The following is a 15,954-nucleotide window of genomic DNA, read 5'->3' as shown; positions in this document are numbered from 1 at the left end:
AGGCCCCTGGGAGCCCCAATAACTAGTGGTTTCTCTATTGCACTGTGCCAACTGTTGTGACCAGGACCCTAAGTATATTGGACTCGAGGAGGCGGGGGGCAGCGATGACTGTTTCTTGGTGGGGGTGATGGAAGAAGGTTGCAAGTCTGAACTGTGCTGCCTGGCAGCCTCCACCCCACCTCTCTGAGCTGCTGAAATAGGGGTCCCCCACTGGGGTGCCATCTCTCATGGAACCCCGAACATCAGGAGATGTTCAGAGGCTTGCCTGCGGGGGCCTGAGGAGTGTGAATGATTCGGACACCAAGCACAGGGTCTTTTACACGTCATGTTTTATGTAACCCCACAGCAGCTCAGGGAGAGAGCACCCACCCTTTGAAAGAAGTTGGGTTTTTCCTTGTTGGTTTTTAAGAAGCACAGATCTTAGGCTCGCTGAGTGAGCACGCCAGACCCAACCTGACCCCTTCTTTGGGCCTCTTCTGTCCCCCTCTCCTCCCTCTGGCCCATCCTGACTGTCGCTCTCCAGGGCCTGTGAACCTGAGTAAGCGGCCCCATCCACTGTCGATGGGACACTTGTCAGTGACGGGAGTGGGCCTGGGCTCTGCGTGAAGGCCGCGCCGTGGCGGCTGTTGGAGACAGTGGGAGCACCAGCCAGGCCAGTGTCCAGACACAGCGGCACGAGCCGTCACACTAGCACCCCGGTGGGCTCCAACCGTACCCCACAACCCGTTTTAGAAAGGGGAAAGCTGCCATCCTGGAGGTCGGGGGCAGAAGTGGCTCGCCCGTGTCCCTAGAGCGGGCACAGAAAGAACCAGCCAACTTCTCTTCCAGCCAGCAGTGACAGTCATGCTGGGGCTTTCTGGGATAGAGGTGGGTGGGAGGCAGAGAGCAAGAGAGCCTGTGAATCGCGAAAACTCCCAGGGCAGAGGGCAAGGGTCCCAGCTCAGGGAGGGAGCACTAGCTGAACTGACGGGGGAGGAGCCAGCTCAGACCCTGCAGGCCCCCATCTAGGACACGGGTTTAATGAAGCCGTAATCCATGCACTTGATGAGGCATTCCCGGGCCACCTGGATCACTTCCTCTTTCTGCTTGTCGGGCTCCATCTTGCCCACGATCGTCAGAATCTCCAACAGCTCGCTCTCCACCAGCTTCTTGGCCAGCTCAGCGTCGGCTGCCAGCAGGTTGTACACGATGACCAGGCCCCGGTGCTGGACGGACAGCCGGTCGTGCAAGCACAGTCGCTGTAGGATCTCTAGCCACTGGGACGTCTGCAGCGGGAGGGAGAGTGGGGGGGAGAGGGTCGGAGGGATCAGTGGGGAGACCTATAGGAGACTGGGCACACGCTAACACGGAAGGCCGTGGCCAGGCCCGATGCTGGCCTTCAAAGGAGACACACACACCTGGTTATCTGTCCATGTCTACTTGAGGTCCTGGGGACCAGTTAAGCTAGGCGGTGACCCTCCCCTTACTAGACAGGACAGACTCAGGACTAGAAGGAACCTGAATGGATCCAAGTGGAGAGACCGAGGCCCAGGCTGGGTGGGGAAATGTTCCTTATCAACTCTCTGGTAGGAGCCAGAGGAAGAGTAGCCCCCATTGTGGAGGCTTGAAAAAGATGGGGACAGGCCCACCGTGTGCCTGAGGAGGGTGGGGTAGAGGGGGCTTATCAAGGAGCATTCTCACCCTGGGGGAATGCCTGTCTCTGCCAGCCCAGGTGCCCTTTGAGGTGGAAGCTCCAGGTATGTCTCTGGTCTTGACTTCAAAAGCAATCATTAGGGGTCCCGCCAGTGTGGACCCTGCGCCCCGCACCTCACTGGGCAGGTGGTTGAGCAGTCGGACGAGGCTCAGGGGAAGCAGGACCAGAGACACTCTGACCATCCCAAAGACAGATGGAGCTGGGACCGGAGGCAGGGGGCTGGGTTCTTGGCACTCGATCGCCCCGTGGTGTGGGAGAAAGGGTGTGAACGTAAGCGCAGGTCAGGACCCACAGATGCCCACATCACCCTTCGCAGTCGCACACCAGTGGGCACCACTCTTTCCTCTCGGAGCAGAAGAGGCATCAGCAAGGGTTGCGAGGTCAAAGAGACCACGGGTTAAGTCCCAGCTCAGCCACTAACCAGCTGCGTGGCCAAGGCTCAGTGGCGCAAGCTCTCCCAGCCCCTGGACCCTCAGCTGGCGTGGCTCCCTCGTTGCGCTGCGCTGGCTTCACGCAGTGATGTGTTGAAGGAGTTCAGCGTGCAGCCTGCGGCAAAGTGCGAGTCCAGCACGTGGAGCGGGCGGGTGATCATTAAGGCCGTGCCCCAAGGAAGCTCTCCTTCACGTTCCCTTTTCCCGGTTATCCTCGCTCTACCTTGTCTTCATGGGTAGATTTCTAGCTACATTGCTCACAAATAGGGGCACAGACATGGGGGAGGGTGGGAGAAAGTCATTCCAGCCCCCGGGGGTCTGTGCAAATTTATGTACACGCTTCCCTGAGCCTTCTACCCTGGACACAGGAAACGGAAGTCCAGCTGGCTGTGGCATGCTTCCATTCATGGAACGTCGTTCCACGTTTATAACAAATGCAGTGGACCCGGCACCCATGCTCCCTGGGAGGAGTCCTTATGGGCTGGAGGGAGGGGGTGATGGAGACCCCGAGAGAGAGAAGATCTCAGAGTGGGAAGGCAGCAGCCTGGTGAGGTGAGTCTGCAGAGATGCCCGCCATCCAACGCGGCCCCAGAGACCAGAGGAGCGACGGCTGAGGGAGCCGCCTTGGATGATGGCCCTGGAAGCCTCCCAGAGTCCTCAGAATCCCAGCATGGGAATGGGAATGGGGTCGAGATTTCTGAAGCCCACAGGGAGAACAACGAAGGGGCAAAGAGTGAGCCAGCAATCCCCAAGGATCATTCCTTCCATAGACGTTTCACATCTCAATTTCCTTATCTGCAGAGTTGGATAATCAACACTATCCATCCAATAACAGTGCTGGGAAGATTAAGGGAGGTGATCTATGCACCACTCAGAACGATGCCTGGTGCACATGGATCCCGGTGACCTGTGGGGACCTACTGACCAGCATGGTTAGCAAATGTTGCTTTGGGGCCAGCAGTTTTCACAGAGGGCAGTCTCGAGACCAGAAGTGCCTCCCCTCCAGTCTTGGAACCAGAGCAGCTAGGGAAGCTGTGTTTTAGGTTCCCCAGGAGAGTCCGACACACCTGAAGTTCTGAGAACTGTAAGGCTCTAGGGCAATAGACCAAGGGGATGAGCAGCACCCAGTAGAGACGGACTGGGACAACCTAAGTCCCCGGGAACGTGGGCAACACATACGCAGTCACACAAAGAGGACCTTGAGTTGGTAGAGCTAAAGGAGCCTGTCTCTCAACCAGAGTTGAGTCCATTCAAGTTGACAAGTCGATAGTGTTCGCCACCAGCCAAGATGAGGGCGGGGCTACAAACCCTCCGTAGGTTCACTTTGGAGGGTACGGAAAGTGTAATTTTTGCGTCTCCATGCTCTGATTGTGTCACTCCCTCTTCCATCGCACGCTGAACTGGCCTACATCCCATCACGGAAGGCCCTGGCCATCACCGCCACTCAGGAGAAGCTGGGGCCTTGTCACCAAACTACAAGGTCCCGATGGTCTCTCCACCCACTCGCACGCTTCTCGTGTGCTCGGCACAGCGGTGCCGCGTGGCAGTCGCTGACGTTTGGTGGTGACTGTCATCATTCTGAAGTGGGGGGGAAGGAGGCTGAAGCCACGGGTGGAGGGAGAGCCGTGCACATGGGAAGGCCGGGGAGTGAAAGTGGAGCATAGTCTCTTCTCTCTCTCGGTGGTAGGAACAGACCCCTCCTGGACAGGGCACAGGAAGGTCTGGCCTCCCCCAGAGGATCACACAGGTCAGCAGGTGCTGAGGATGGGGAGGTCCTTATGGCCGGGCCAGCCCTCGGTGCCCCCCGTCTGCTCTTACCACCTGGGTCATCTTGAGGCAGAGTTTCTTATGTGCCGCTGTCAACATCGCCAGGGCGCCGGCGGCCGCGTTCTGTACCTTGTCATCATCCTCCCCACAGAGCAGAACCACCAGCTTCAGCCGGTCGTTCCCATCGGCCAGGAACCTCTCCTGCACCTAGGGGGCAATCGGGGGCCGGGAAGACAGTTACATGGCTCCGCCTGAAAACAGAAAGATCCCTTGGAGCTCTCCGGTGAGCAGCTGTCTCACGCCACATCTCCTGGAAGTCTTCCCTAGCTGGCTAGACAAGAGTGGGGCTGGAAACTCCTCCAGCTACAAGGTTAAAGAATCCCTGTCTGGGCCAGAGAACACCAAAGGCAATTGAAGACACCCGGAAACAAGTGTCCAAAGGACCGATAGATCCTGGGAGCCTCAGCCTCTGTGAGACCTGAGATCAAAAGAACTGGATGGTGCCCGGCTGTCCCTGCTGACTGCTCAGAAAGAGCTCACAATAAAGCATCCTAGGTAATGAGAGGGAAATGTGGACCAGAACTCAAAACAAGAATAGGACACAGGTCCAGGGTCCTCATGGAGACTGGTAGAACTCCCGAGACGTATGGCCCTTGGTCAGTCTTCTAACCTGGAACTGAACGCACCCCACGCGGTCCAACTTTCAGCCGAGCAATAGACCGGTCTCTAGGTGAACCACAACACCAGGGCCATCCCAGAAGTGGCAGCCGGGGAAGCAGGTTTGTTGTATGTTGAGAACACGCACAGCCAAACAGATGAGAAGTCCACCGTGTCTACGTAGGACCTGTCTGCCACTTCGCTGCCACCGTGGGCTCAGGCCTGGGGCCGAGGAGGATGGCGCAAGGACTGCGCAGTGTGTGCTCCTGTTGTGCGTGTGAGGTCGCTCACCGACTCGATGGTACCAACAGCAACTAACTGATCAGCTCATGGAGCATCGTATTCTTTGAGATGGGCACCCATTCTCACCCTCCGTCTCAGAGTTCTCCCTGCTCCACTCACAGAAACTCGCCGCCCCCTAAGATTCCCGTCTTAGGCTCACTGCCCCCGAAGGTCCCATCTAACCTGTGAGCTGCTATCGATCCCACACAGACAGTGCTTGAGAGCGCAGAGCTCAAGGCAGGCACGTTTCTTACTCGTTAAGCTAGACGACCGTTTGGTTCAAAGACGACCTTAGGGGATGCTTTTGGCTCAAGCCCTAAAGATGATCTCAGCACAAGAGCTTCAGGGGTTCATCCCGCCCCGTCACTCCCCAAAGTTCAGCATACATGAGAATGTGAAGCCTTGCTCAGCATTTGGGGGACACAAGTCCTGGCGGGGCAGAAATCCGGAATCTCCGAGTCATTGCTTGGAAGCGAACTGCTCCATCCCCGTCAGACTGGTATGAGTGAGCCATGGACTTCTCTCCGGCTTTGGATGCTTTGCAGAGGCTGATTTACTTCTTCCCCAGGGAAGGCCGCCTCCCCCACCCCACCCGGAGGTCCCCTCTCCTTAGACACACTCGCTCAGTCCCGCGAGGCAGCCCCCAGCCCAGCCTAGGTGAGCTCTCCAGGGGAGGTGGGGGCGGACTCTGGAAGCTTCGGTTCTCTGGCTTTGCCAGTTTGCCAGACATTTATGGATTGTGTTTTCCTCCTCCAACAGTGAGAAGATCCAAGACCCAAGTGACACATGGACGGAAAACAAGGTGCTCTGTCACCAGGCCCACGGGCAGGCCCAGGAGGCCGCCTGGCCCTCACATTTACCGAGGTCTCAAGTCTTAGAGCCTGTTTTGATCTCTAATGAGATTTTACCTGCAGGCACGTCAGCCAGTGGGCAAGAAGAGGGCACCCGCCATCCCTTTTACTGTGTCTCATTACTAGGCCGCAGAGCCTATGGGGCGCCCTGAACTTATTTTAATTTTTACAAATCCTGCAATTGTCTGTGAAAGGCACAGGGATATTGCATTGAAATTACTATGGAAACAGTGACTGTTCAAGAATGGCCTCGGTCTCCAGCCCGGTTTGCTAGGTCGGCCCTGGGCCTGTGAATGGCAACCTGTCGGCTGCTAACCCAAAGGTGGGAGTCCACCCAAGGCACCTCAGCAGAAAAGCCTGGTGATCAACTTCCAAAAAAACACTGTTGGAAATCTTCAGGAGCCTAGTTCTACCGTGACCCGCGTGGGGTGGCCAGAAGTCAGATTGACTCAGAGGCAGCTGGTTTGCAAGCAGAGAAATGGCCGCGTCCACCTCCTTCAGGCCAGTGTGGAGGGGCCAAGGCCGCAGCCGAAGGTACTCTTACCCTGCATGCTTTGTGTATGAAGGGGTTTGTTGCCGGAAAAAGATTCAGATTCTTGAGTTCTCTGGCCCCAATACTACCTTAGTAACCTACCATAATGTCCCCCGGTGTCCCCCAAGCCTGTGTTCCGGTCTGACTCTCACGCCTCGGCCCCCATCCCTCACCCTGAGGCCCACCTCCTTGTTGACCACCATGTTGCACATGCACTCGGTGGCCGCCTGCCGCAGCTGGTCGTGATCCTCGAACATGTAGTTCTCGATGTCTGGCAGGGCCTTCTCCTTGATGATCTTCTGCCTGGGGTGAGAAGAGGGGAGGAGAGAAGCCCCCACGCCTGTTAGTCAGCACGTGCCCCTTGGGGCCCCCCGGCGGGCTCATGCCCGTCCCTTGTCGTTCAGTTGTCCTGCTGTGGTGGCTGTGAGGCTGTGATGCTGGACGCTGCTGTGTCACCTGTTTTTCAAAGACCAACAGGGTCACCCAAGCCGCGCTTCCAAACTAAAAACACATCATGAAGCAGAACTAGGCTGTGCGCTGCTGAGAGATCTAGATACGGAGCTCTTTAGGAACAGCGGCAGCGGAACACGTCTGATGTAACGCTGGAAAACTAGTTGCTTAGGCTGGAGGGCACTCAAAATGCACAGTCTGCTCATAAAGGAGGCCTTGGGTTAAGGGCTCAGCTACCAAGTAGCACTCTGGTAACTGAAATCAACAAACGGTATCTTGGAAGAAATGACTGATCTCCTCCCAAGAGTTCACAGCTGCTGAAACCCCCGGCCACACAGGAGGCTGCTGTGTGGTAAGCCGACTCAAGCATAGCTGGTATTGCTGCTCGGGGCTTGATTTGTTTGGAGTTCATGTTGGGTTTGTTGTTGTTGTTGTTCACTCAAAGCTGGCCTCCCTCTGCTACTTGTCCTCCTGGGATTGAGCTTTCTGTCACCTAAACCCACAAGAATTTCCCGCCACGATGCTGCGTCATTGGAAAAAACGATGATGTCATCCGTGCCTTATACCCCAGGGGGATGACCGACTGTGTTTTACCTTTTTGTGTCTGTGGGGTTTGTTTTCCTGCCTTTAGTGTGTTTTGTTTGCTTGTTGGCTGGCTGGTTTGTTGCTGTTGCTGGGGTAGTTGGTCTTGCGGGGTTTTGACTTTGTCATAATAGGATTGTCAAAGGAAACCTGAGTTGTACATATCCCAGGGACAAGCAGATGGATTCTGGGCCCCCGCTTAACTCGAGCCCCAATCCAAGCACAGTTAGTTCTGAGAACCCAGCCCTGCTCGGGACTAAGCTGCATGAAATGACCACTGAATATAAGGGCGCTTCAGCAAAGTGTGGGGAAGCAAGCGGAGGGTGCCCGGCTATCAAATGGAATAGTGTCTGGGGTCTTAAAGGCTTGTATTCAAACAGCCATCTAGGCAAGGCGTGAACTAAGCTGCCATGGAAGAAGCACACCAACTTGTGGGATCCAGAGAAGACAATAGCAAAATCCAAATATGATGAAGGGAAAGCATCATAAGTTAAGCTGTGACGACTCCAAGTCATAGAAGGCCGTGAGGACGGGGGGCCCAAACTCCATCTGGAGGGTTTCTGGCCAGAGTGAGCCATGGTGGGTCCTCTCTGGCCACAGGCAAGGTCTGGAACGGCTCGAGTATCAGAAGAGGTCACGGTCCTCTTGATTACGCTGCATCAGACTTGGTACTGGGTCAGTTGACCTCCCGCTTGACCCCATCTGAATTTGCTCTACGTGCATGTATTTCTCGCTTGTTTCGTGACCAAAAATTTCTTCCCTGGCTTTTAAACTATTGAGAGTGGTCTTTTCTTTCTCGTGCATTACTTGTATTTTTATCTTTCTATTGTTATTTTATCCTTACCACTTAAAAAAAAAAAGATTGCCATGAGTTGGAATTGACTACATGGCAACAGGCTTGATTTTGGTTTTGACCTTCCAAAAAAAAGTAATAAAATAAACAGAATTGGAATATTTTTTTTAAAAGAAAGAGAATCCCCCACCATACGCCTGCTTCCAAGAAGGAGCACTCTTGGCCTCCACCCACCGGGTATCTCTAGCTCTACTTTGCAAAGGTCTCGAGCCGCCTCCCCGGCCCTGCACTTCCCTCGTGGCCTGTAAAGGAGCTGCCTCCCTCCCACTGAGGCCCCTACCCCCCACCCCTGCTCCAGTCCTCAGCGGTGCCCTCGCCCCACCCCGTCCATCCGCACCCCAACTCACCGGAGCTTGTCGCTGCGCCCCGACAGGTTGGTCAGGCCCAGGAGGGCCTCGTAGTTCTGCAACCCGTCCCTTTCTGTGTCCAGGAGACGCACCAGGGGCCGCACAACCTCATACACCTGCAGAGTGCGGGGTTGGGGGCCTGCGTCAGGTGGGGGAGCCCACCCAGCTCCTTACATTGATCTTGCCACAGCTGTACCCACGCGGTATCGGATTTCACGGTCTCTAGGAGCCCTCGGGTTAAAGCCCATAAAGGGTTAAAGCCTCAAACTCACAGGGCAGTGCCACCCTGTCCTCTACAGCCCTTTGAGCCCTACACCACCTTGTGGGCAGCGAGTCATGATCCAAACCACGGCCACCGAGTCCATGCCGACTCATGGCGCCCCTGTGGGTTCCTGACCCTGCAATCGTCATGGAAACAGGCTGCCACACCAATCTCCCAGGGAGGCTCTGCTGGGTTTAGACCTCCGCCCTTCCGGATAGCAGCCGGTGTTTAACCTGCGTGCCACCAGGCCTCCTAATGACCCGAAAGGCAGGAAGCTTTCCTTCCCTTTGCTGAGGATCTTGGAACCAGGCAAGTGCGGGAGCAAGTGTCCTCTGTGATGGCACGGGGCCCCTGCCCAGGCTGGGGGGTTAGGTGACCAGGAACGGCCCCCAGGAGGAGAAGGGGCTTCTCTCTTCACCCCCACCCCCTACCAGACACTCACTCGCTCCCCTGGAAAGGCAATGTCCGGGTTGGAGATGGCAGCGATCTTTGCGAGGGCGTGAGCTGCCTTCACCTTGCCCATGTCGGTGCCCTCCAAGGCCAGGGGGATCAGGGCCTGCAAGAGAGGGCACGGTCAGTGCTGGGGCAGATAAAGGCATCTCTCTCCCCCTCCTTTCCTGCTGTCCTGGGGGCCATCGGAGGAGCAGGGACCATCCGCAGCTCAGACAGGCTGCAAGGCGAACAGAAACAGCAGGGATGTAGCACTCCTTTGACGGCCAAGCATGCAGGGCGTCAAGAGGGCAGGAAGGGGTAGGAAAGAGGAAAAGTGGGACAGTAAACCCAGGCCGGAATGTGGGGGAGCGCTGTGCCCTTGTGGGGAAGGCAGTCAACATGGCAAATGGAAATGGCCATGGACGGCTGCATGGGAAGCCAATGTGCTCGGTCAACTCCCACCCAAACCACGATAAACAGTTAAAGGAAACGAAGACGAGGATACGGTCAGGTCGTAGAGAACAGTTTAAAATGCACCCCACTTACCTCCCTGGTTCCCAGCACACCCCTCCTTCCCTCCACCCACTCCTAAGTTTGTTCCACTTTGAGGGAAATCAATCCGTCTCACAAACTGATCCTCAACTCTCTGCCTAAACCAAACCCAGTCCTAACAGCAGCTTTTGCTGCCTGTGGTATCTGTGACATCCTGCACGGTGGGGGGGGGGGGGTGCGCGCGAGTGTGTATCAGTCCCGTTGGACAGAGGGCGGGCACTGTGGCTCCCAGCTAACAAAGGGCAGAGCAAGGTGGACCCCGTGTCCTCTACTGCAAACTCACGGTCTCTCTCTTTCCATCGCACGTCCTTCCAATAGCAGGGAGTATAGATGTGATTCCAAGGCAAATCCCACAACACATCCCAAAGCCAGAAACTAGTGTGGGCTGTTTGCCTGAGCACAGGACTGCAGAGATATCTGAGTGACCGTGTTCTGAGAGGCTGGGTTGGGGCCAGGGTACACTCTTCTGGGCCCGGCAAAGAGCATATCCACACTCACACGCGCGCATACACCTTCCACGGCGGCAACGACCTCATAGGGCCCGATTACCTTGCCACCCCCTTGGGCCACGATGGCGCCTCTCTCCTTTGGGTTGTCACACAGTGCCAGGAACACCCTGCAGGTCCAAGGGTAAGGGAGAGCACTGAGTGCCCCATGTGGTAGCTACACAATTTCATGTCAACTTGAAGATACATAAATAAAAGTATCACATCACAGCCTGATGGTAACTTTGTGGGTGTGACCTTCTCATAAAAAGGGACCTGGGAACCTCCCCCGGCCCCTCTCCCTTCACCTTCCGGCTTGCTGACCCTGAAGGCTGGCAGAGCCCTGGAGATGCTTCTACCACCACTGGATCCACAAGACTTTGCTCCCACCGGCCTGTGATCTTCCTGCTTTCTGCATCGTTGCCTGTGGCTGCGTGAGGCTGAAGAGGGACTGATGGGCTAGTATGGGACTTAGGGACTTGAGTGGGACTGGGATGGGGTGTTTCCTGAAATAGAATGGCTTCTTGATACGAAGCTCCTTCTGACACCTAGATGACCGTCACCGGATGTGTTTCTCTAATCCATCCGGCCTAACACACCCCAGCACCCGCTTCCCACAGCACCGTCAGGTCAGCACACCGGAGCCAGGCAAAGCCTACAACAGATAGGACCGCATCTGGCTGGACCGGCCGGAGACACTGCCTTCTCCCATCCTGGCAGGCATCGCGCTGTATGGAAACGGTGGCCTTGGGAAAAATCAATCCACGCCACAAACTGATAGTTAACTTTCTGCTGGGTGCTCATCTCTGGACCAGTGAATCCCACCAGGGCCTCTCAGCTCACTGCCCGCTCACCGAGGCCGATCACAGCAACCTTATAGGACAGAGTAGAACTGGCCCACGAGGCTTCGAGACTGTTCACAGGCATAGAAAGCCCCTCTTTCTCCCGAGGAGCAGCGGGTGGTTTCGATCAAGGTCCAACCCAACCTCTGCATCACTTGGACTTCTCACCCAGGCCTGGGAACAAGGTGATGGGAACAGACTGTCTTGGCTCCTTTTCAAAGGTGGGTTTCCCTCTGTGTGTCCTGCCTCGCTGGGTCACTTTTCAACTGGGATCCTCTTCTGTCTCTTCTCTAAGCCAACACGCGGCCTTCCTCCAAGCCCTCCACACGTTCCTATCTCCTTAGGGGGCTCCATGCCCCAACCCTCGCAGCCCCAGCCCAGCCCCACGCCGTCGAAGGCAGCACACCTGGCCAGCAGCTCCTTGGTCTGGTCTGTGAGGATGGCGCTGTCGGCCTTCACCATGCAGGTCAGTGCAGAGATGACACCCGCCTTCAGCAGCCGCTTCACCCGCATGTCTATGAAGTCCTTCTTGTCCTGGGGACACGGATCGTGACAATGGGGAGGGGGCCAGGCACCGAACAGTTTCTATTAGCATTCCCACGGTCCGTTTCTGACTTCTCGGCGGTAGGCGGAATAATAACCCTCTTGCCCCGTCCAGTCCCACTCCCTTACAAGGTGACGGGGGCTGTGTAGATGTGATTGAGTTACGGAGGCTTAGATAGCTAGGTTGGCCTGGATTATCCTGGTGGACCGGGCCGGTGTAATCACAAGGACCCAGCGTCATCCTTTCCCTTGTCAGAGGCAGGCAGGCACGTCAGAGGCAGGAGTAGACATGAGGATGGGAGCAAGAGGTTGGAGGGATATGAAGAAGGGACCACAAGTCAACGAGTGCAGGTGCTTCTAGAGGCTGAACGTCAAGGAAAAAGAAGCCATCCCTGCCAGCCCCTTGGCTTTAAGCCTGGGAGGTCGATTTTTCAACCTCTAGAAAAGCGGGCTTTCCACTCCGGTAAAGAGTTACAGCCTCAGAAACCCACAAGGGCAGGGCTACTCTGTCCTGTAGGGTCAGTATGAGTCGGCATCAAGTCAATGAGTGAGAGCGAGAGAGATCCAAGAGCTCTGGTAGTGCAGTGCTTGTGTGTTGGGCTGCTAACCACAAGGCTAGCAGTTTGAAACCACCTGCTGCTCCGTGGGAGGAAGGTGAGGCCTTATCCTCCCTTCAAGAGTGACAGTCTCAGAAACCCACAGAGGCAGTTCTACCTGACTTACAGGGTCAGTGTGGACTCCATGGCAGTGCGTTTGGCGGTTCTTGTGTTTGTTTTTAAGAACTGTCAGAGTAAGCGGGTGTTGTTTTGGGCCACCGTGCGGCAGTGGGATGAAATGGACTCCCCGGGGGCCCAGAGTGTGTCCCAGCCTATGAACGCAGAGCCTGCGTAGCTGAGGGTAAGAAAGGGATTTGAAGACTTTCTAGTTCTCAGAGTGAAACCAGCAAACACACCAAGATCATCCAGATCACCAGACGGCCCCTATTGGAGCTTTCCTGCCCGAGAGTGACTTCCCACTGTTGGGAGAGGGGTGTGGGAGGGATTGGAAGAGGAGACGTAACTGACTTTGATCACCAGGGAGTGAGGTTTGGCTGAAATCAGCCCCAGGGGTGAGCAGTCTCCACAGCCAGTGCTTGGAGCAACTGGGAATTGGGTGGCAGCCCGGCCATCTCCGGAAGCCACATTTGAACTTCCTAAGGCATGCTTGGAGGCAAAGTGAAGCAATCTGGGGAAACAGCAAGTCTTTTCCGAAAATTGGGCACAAAATGACAATGACATTCTGGTTATAAATCTGTATGTGTGTGGGGGGGGGATGAGCAAGGGAAATGAACCCCAAAACAAAATTCCCTGCCAACTCTGGTAGGTGCTATCCGAATGCCAGCAGGGTTCATATGGAAGTGATGTAATTATGAAGGGATAAGTTTTTGAGGATTCACTTTTTGTTTTGCATCATGGTTATATTATGTTTATGGTTTTGGGGGGAAACAAATGATTTTAGAGGCCGGGAATGGGATCCATATATAGTCATATGCAAATCACACGCAAATCATACCCTGCTGTGGAGGAAGTCCCTGGGGCTTCAAGCATTGTTTGTGACACTGGGCTAAGTTGATCTGTGTCCCCTCGTCCTTCCTTCTTCCTCCGTAGCATTCAAGTCCCCAAACCCAAAGACCGAGGGGTGGGGATGGGGGAATTTGCATTTTTTTACAGGTCAGAAACATAAACTCAAACTATCCAAAATTCATAAGATCAGTGGCATCACTGAGCAAGGTTCAAAAGTACAAATTAGGCGCTTTTCTGAGATAAAACATGAAAACCAAGAAATACATGAATGCCACCTGGTGGGAGCAATGTATCGTTGCCACCGACAATTTCCCTTATCCTACAGCATCCCAAGGAGCCCTGGTGGTGTAGTGGTTACAAGCTGGGCTGCGATCTGCATGGTCAGCAGTTCGAAACCCCTAGCAGCTCTGTAGGAGACAGAGCGGGCTTTCTACTCCCGTAAACAGTTACCGTCTCAGAAGCCCCAGGGGGTCACTGTGAGTCAGTGAGTGAGACAGCCTCCCCGGAGCCCTGGTGGTGCAGTGGATTGCAAACTGAGCTGCTCTCCGTGAGGTCAGCAGTGTGAAACCACCTCTACTCCGAGGGAGGAAGATGGCGCTTTCTACTCCAGTAAAGAGTGACAGTCTCGGGAACCCCAGGGATTTGGTTTGGGCGACATCATCCCGCATGGGGCTCTGTGAACTCAAGGTCGGCAGTTTGAAACCACCAGCAGCTCCTCATAGAAAGACAAGACTTTCCACGTCAGTAACGTATTACAGTCTGGGAAACCCAGGGGGGCAGCTCTACCCTGTCCTATCGAGGAGTCTCTGTGAGTCGGCGAGGACTCGATGCGCCAGTGACTTCTCGTCATCCCAAGCACACCAAGCTCACAGCACCCCAAGCTTTGTCGTTTTCCACTCCGCTTCTAGAGACTGCCCCGACCCCAGAGGGCCCGTCCCACCTTGGGGTGCTCCTCGGGCACATGCTGCTTGGAGAACTTGGCCAGCTGCACCAGCTCCGGGATGACCTCCTTGACGTCGTAGCTGTTGGTGCAGTTCACCAAGGTGGTGGCCACGGAGTACAGGATGGTCTTGTCGCTGGCCTGGGGGGGGGGGGCGGCGGGGGAATCTTTAGGGCAAACTCCACTTCCGAGATGGCGTCTCTACATGGCGGGGTAGGAAGCCTGTGGCCCGTGCACGGGAGAAAATAGCACAGAGGGGGAGGAACCTGGCCCTGCTCTGAAGGGGCAGGCAGACATGGACTCTGTACTCTGAAGGGAGGGGCCCTGGTGGCGCAGTGGTGAAGCACTCAAAGCCCCCGGGCTCTGCCAGAGCAAGGCCTGACGCTCTGTTCCGGGGAAATCCTGTGGGGCTCTTCTCCCCGGTCCCCAAACCACTCGGTGGCCGTGCGTTTGGTTTGGGGTCTATTCCCAAGACGGCGTCTCCTCTGAGAGTGTGAACAAGATTCTCTGTTCCTCGCTTAAAGTCCCAAAGTGACACAAACACGTTTGCACTGGACTACTACCCGAAAGGCGGGCAGTTCAACTCCCCCGTAGTTTCCTGGCAATCAGAAAGCCCTGCGGAGCCGCTCTACACCAGCACACGGGGTCACCCGCAGCCAACATCCCTGCCTGCAGCGGGCTCCTTGCTCGGTGTTTTACAAAATATGAGCCCCCTCCCCCTGGGCTTTGCCCATCCACCTCACCCAACCAGGATGCGGATGGCGGTGGGTGGCAGCCACAGCTCCTCCTTCCACTGGGGAAAAGCAGGAGAGAGGAGAAGGGGAGGAGCCCAGGAAAGGCTGGCCTCTCCCTCCCCACTCCTCACCCCTCACTTCCTCAGGGGCCAGGAGAAAAGACTGCTCATCCTCCCCCATTGCCTGGAAACGATGAAGGTGCGGGAGTCCCCTTAACTGCCAAGTAAAAGGAGGATCAGAAAGATGGTGTGGCCGGGGTTCAGGCTTACACAGGAGCAGGGCATTGAGTCAGCCGGCTGGCACACGGCAGAGAAGCAGTCGGCTTCCCTGAGGTCAGGAGTCAGGGCCCGCGTACCTTGGCCAGCTCAAACATGGCCTGCAGGGCAGGGATGTCCTGGACAAAGTCATCCTTCACGTCAGCATCCAGCGTGAGGTAGGCCATGCCTTCCACCGCCCAGCGCCGGGTCCGGGTGTCAATGGCTGCATTGCACAGCCATCTGGAAGGGGAGGGAGAGCAGAGGGGTCCTGGGGCGGTGGGCCGCAGGGGATGAACCTTCATGCCCCCCAGAGACCCCCACAGAAAGCCAGCGAGGAGATGCCAGGCCTGAGGACACACAAGCTCCTTACTTGCGACACTGCCTTGCCAGCTTCTCCGTAGACCCTTCAGCAAACTGCCGGAGTCCATAGTCTGTGCCGCCCGCAGAGCCAAGCTTACAAAGACCCTGCGAGACAGGGGGACAGAGGGCCCTGCACGACTGGCACCAGGCTAGGGACCAGGCTGTGCTCAAGTTCCCGTCGCCAGAACATCTTGTCCCTTTTTCCTCGCCTCCGTCTAAGGAGAGCTGACTCAGGTAGCACCTCTCCTGGGGTGCCCTCCCTGGTCCTTGGAGACTGGGTTGGTGCCCACAAAGTCCTGCCCGCTTGTCCCTCTGCCTCCACCCTAGGAACCTTTGTTTCTGTCATTTTTTAAAAGCAGCACAAGATATCCTCAAGCACACCCCAGACTCCAACAGGAGTCCGTGTCTGTAGACAATGTAGATGCACAAAAGATCCACCAGGAAAAACTGGACTCTTGTTAGGAAACGTTTTGGATTTTTAAAAATTTCTTCCATAAGAGAAAATTCACTCGGGAAGAAGCTAAAATTAGTTTTAAGAAA

At 55.8% G+C, this 15,954-nt stretch overlaps 1 protein-coding gene across 1 annotated transcript in view; it reads right to left on the bottom strand.

The window, feature by feature from the left end:
• Nucleotides 1-324: 324 nt before the first annotated feature.
• The window catches only part of UNC45B (unc-45 myosin chaperone B), a 41,969-nt gene continuing 26,339 nt past the window's right edge, over nucleotides 325-15,954 (bottom strand). Inside the window, exons 13-22 of the mRNA XM_075561406.1 lie at nucleotides 15,425-15,519; nucleotides 15,153-15,294; nucleotides 14,064-14,204; nucleotides 11,425-11,552; nucleotides 10,241-10,307; nucleotides 9,150-9,263; nucleotides 8,446-8,561; nucleotides 6,399-6,516; nucleotides 3,943-4,098; nucleotides 325-1,265 (exon numbers count right to left, since the gene is read on the bottom strand). Coding sequence (XP_075417521.1) covers nucleotides 1,005-1,265; nucleotides 3,943-4,098; nucleotides 6,399-6,516; nucleotides 8,446-8,561; nucleotides 9,150-9,263; nucleotides 10,241-10,307; nucleotides 11,425-11,552; nucleotides 14,064-14,204; nucleotides 15,153-15,294; nucleotides 15,425-15,519 — 1,338 coding nt within the window. The 3' untranslated portion in view covers nucleotides 325-1,004. The remainder of the gene's footprint in view (nucleotides 1,266-3,942; nucleotides 4,099-6,398; nucleotides 6,517-8,445; nucleotides 8,562-9,149; nucleotides 9,264-10,240; nucleotides 10,308-11,424; nucleotides 11,553-14,063; nucleotides 14,205-15,152; nucleotides 15,295-15,424; nucleotides 15,520-15,954) is intronic.

The sequence above is a fragment of the Tenrec ecaudatus genome, chromosome 10, assembly GCF_050624435.1.
Source record: "Tenrec ecaudatus isolate mTenEca1 chromosome 10, mTenEca1.hap1, whole genome shotgun sequence".
In the NCBI taxonomy this organism is placed as follows: domain Eukaryota; kingdom Metazoa; phylum Chordata; class Mammalia; order Afrosoricida; family Tenrecidae; genus Tenrec; species Tenrec ecaudatus.
The sequence above is the reverse complement of the archived record's forward strand: the minus strand, read 5'-3'. Positions and strand labels throughout refer to the sequence as shown.